General features: G+C 55.9%; 1 protein-coding gene across 1 annotated transcript; it reads left to right on the forward strand.

Annotated features, from left to right (window-relative positions):
* Positions 1-528: 528 nt before the first annotated feature.
* SF3B5 (splicing factor 3b subunit 5) lies at positions 529-1,260 on the forward strand. The gene has a single exon (XM_008263596.4). It carries the CDS (start codon positions 673-675, stop codon positions 931-933), a length of 261 nt encoding a protein of 86 aa, XP_008261818.1. The 5' UTR covers positions 529-672; the 3' UTR covers positions 934-1,260.
* Positions 1,261-2,930: the final 1,670 nt, after the last annotated feature.

The following is a 2,930-nucleotide window of genomic DNA, read 5'->3' on the forward strand; positions in this document are numbered from 1 at the left end:
CGCCGGGGGCCACCAGCCCGAGAGGCGAGACCGAAGGAGTGTGCGCCGGGGGCGCCCAAGCGACTCGGCCCCGGGGCTGTGCAGGGTCACCGAACGGGAACGGCGGCCCCGCTAGAGCGTGGGACCAGAGGTCGCGTCTGCCGACCTCAGTAAGCCACCCGATTGTGAAGGGGCTACCGTGCCGCCTCGTCAGCGCCTAATTACACCAAGGGTTTATTTTCTTGGTTGCCTGTGCCACTGGCCCACTGGCCCACTTTCTCTTAGCACCGGGCCGACAACGCATGCTCCCCGCCTCTGGGGTTCTGCCCTCCATTCAGCTCTTAAACCGCGGTCTCGGAAGAGACCACAAATCCCAGCATGCAAGACGCTACGTCAGTACAGGGCCACCCACGGACCACCAAGTGGACCATCATGCAACGCTCTCCGAGGGCGGGGGGCGGGACTCTGTTAAAGGGGCGGGACAGTTTCAGTGTCGCTAGGGCAACTCCAATACGGCTTCAAAATGTGCTTCCGCTTCCGCGTCCTCCGCCACTCCGTCGCTGTGACGCAATTTCTCTGCGACTGAGCGAGGCTGCCGGTTCCGTGTGCTGGCCTTTCTCCGGCGGGAAACCCGAGACCGGTTCCTAACCCTCGTGCGACTTCTGACTTCGGAGCGAAAGGGAAAGCGGCAAGATGACAGACCGCTACACCATCCACAGCCAGCTGGAGCACCTGCAGTCCAAGTACATCGGCACGGGCCACGCCGACACCACCAAGTGGGAGTGGCTGGTGAACCAGCACCGCGACTCCTACTGCTCCTACATGGGCCACTTCGACCTTCTCAACTACTTCGCCATCGCGGAGAATGAGAGCAAAGCGCGAGTGCGCTTCAACTTGATGGAGAAGATGCTGCAGCCTTGCGGCCCCCCCGCTGACAAGCCCGAGGAAAACTGAGACGGCGCCTCCTCCAGCGAGCCTCCCGATCGCCGGCGTTGCCCGCGCGTTCCTGTCTCCAGTGGACTGGTTCTTCCGCGACTCCTTGCTTCTCCGGCCTTCCGGGTGCAGAAGTGCTCGCCGAGGTGTCCCGCCGGTGCTGTCTTCACGTGGATCCCTCGGGACGCAGCACCAGGACCGCCGGGGCTCCCTGAGAACTGCGGGTGAAGAGGTCCGAGAGCTGGCGGGCGTTGGGGAAGACGGCACTGGAGTGAGGGGATTTGGAGGCTCGTGTTTGACTTAGTTGATTGTCGCGTTGCCTTTTTCATAAAGTTTAGAATCTGTTAAGTCTCTTGGTGTGATCTGTTTGTGTTCCAGGGGAGAAGGCTGGGGAGGACTCGGAACCAAAGGTTCTGTGCGTGTGCAAGTAGGAGAGGGTGGGTGGAGGGCACAGAACCAGCCTGCCTTGCCAGGCACTGAAATCCGCCCAGCATGCCCTTTGGGGAGCTTCAGAAAGCCCCTGGAAGGTTAAGCCTCCGCCTGCAGTGCCAGCATCCTATATGGGCAGCTGGTTGGAGGCCTGGCCCCTGCACTTCTGATCCAACTTCTTGCTAATGCTCCTGGGAAAGCAGAGAAGGGTAGCCCAAGTGCTTGGGCCACAGGCACCCATGTGGGAGACCCGAAAGAAGCTCCAGGTTTCAGTCTAACCCAGCCCTGGCCATTGCTGCCATCTGGGGAGTGAACCAGCAGATGGAAGATTCTCTTTCTCCGACTCTGTATTTCTAACTTTAAAATAAATGAAATTTTATTATTTTTTTTAATTTTTTTATTTTTGACAGGCAGAGTGGACAGTGAGAGAGAGAGACAGAGAGAAAGGTCTTCCTTTGCCGTTGGTTCACCCTCCAATGGCCGCCGCGGCCGGTGCGCTGCGGCCGGCGCACCGCACTGATCCGATGGCAGGAGCCAGGAGCCAGGTGCTTTTCCTGGTCTCCCATGGGGTGCAGGGCCCAAGCACCTGGGCCATCCTCCACTGCACTCCCTGGCCACAGCAGAGGGCTGGCTTGGAAGAGGGGCAACCGGGACAGAATCCGGCGCCCCGACCGGGACTAGAACCCAGTGTGCCGGTGCCGCTAGGCAGAGGATTAGCCTAGTGAGCCGCGGCGCCGGCAAAATAAATGAAATTTTAAAAGCCCCTAGAAAGTTCGACTTCTAATTCCATTTTTCCATCAACTTTGTGAAGCCTCCTTGTGTTCAGAACTCAGATTTACCTGAAAAAAAATTTTCAGATCCATAGTGCCTTCAGGTTTGAGGTTTTTTTTATTATTCTACCTTTTTCTTTCATTTTAAACCGCATCCCTTGGGAATTTCTGACTGTTCTTCAGAAATGACAAGCTGGCAAGCAAGTTGTTCTTTCGTCACCTAACGTATTTGTTGGGTTTTATGTGATAGGCTTTTTGCTATACTTTGGGGGCTTACATTATGCTGGTAAACAACGCCAAAGTGTTGGCATAATCAGCAAGTGTTAGAAGATGCTAGGGCCTGAGAGCAGAGAGGCTTGCAGTTTTTTGTTTTTCTGTTTTTTTTTTGTTTGTTTGTTTTTTTGTTGTTTTTTTTTTTTTTTTTTTTTTTTTGACAGAGTGGACAGTGAGAGAGACAGAGAGAAAGGTCTTCCTTTGCCGTTGGTTCACCCTCCAATGGCCGCCGTGGCCGGCGTGCTGCGGCCAGTGCACTGCGCTGATCAGGAGCCAGGTGCTTCTCCTGGTCTCCCATGGGGTGCAGGGCCCAAGCACTCGGGCCATCCTCCACTGCACTCCTGGGCTACAGCAGAGAGCTGGCCTGGAAGAGGGGCTACTGGGACAGAATCCAGTGTGCCAGCGCCGCAAGGCGGAGGATTAGCCTGTTGAGCCACGGCGCCGGCCCAGGTTTGCAGTTTTAAATATGATACTTAGATTACTGAGATGGTGGCATATAGCAAAGACGAAGGAATTGAGGGAAATAGCGAAGCAGAGGGAACTGCT

Source organism: Oryctolagus cuniculus, chromosome 5 (genome assembly GCF_964237555.1).
Source record: "Oryctolagus cuniculus chromosome 5, mOryCun1.1, whole genome shotgun sequence".
Lineage (NCBI taxonomy): Eukaryota > Metazoa > Chordata > Mammalia > Lagomorpha > Leporidae > Oryctolagus > Oryctolagus cuniculus.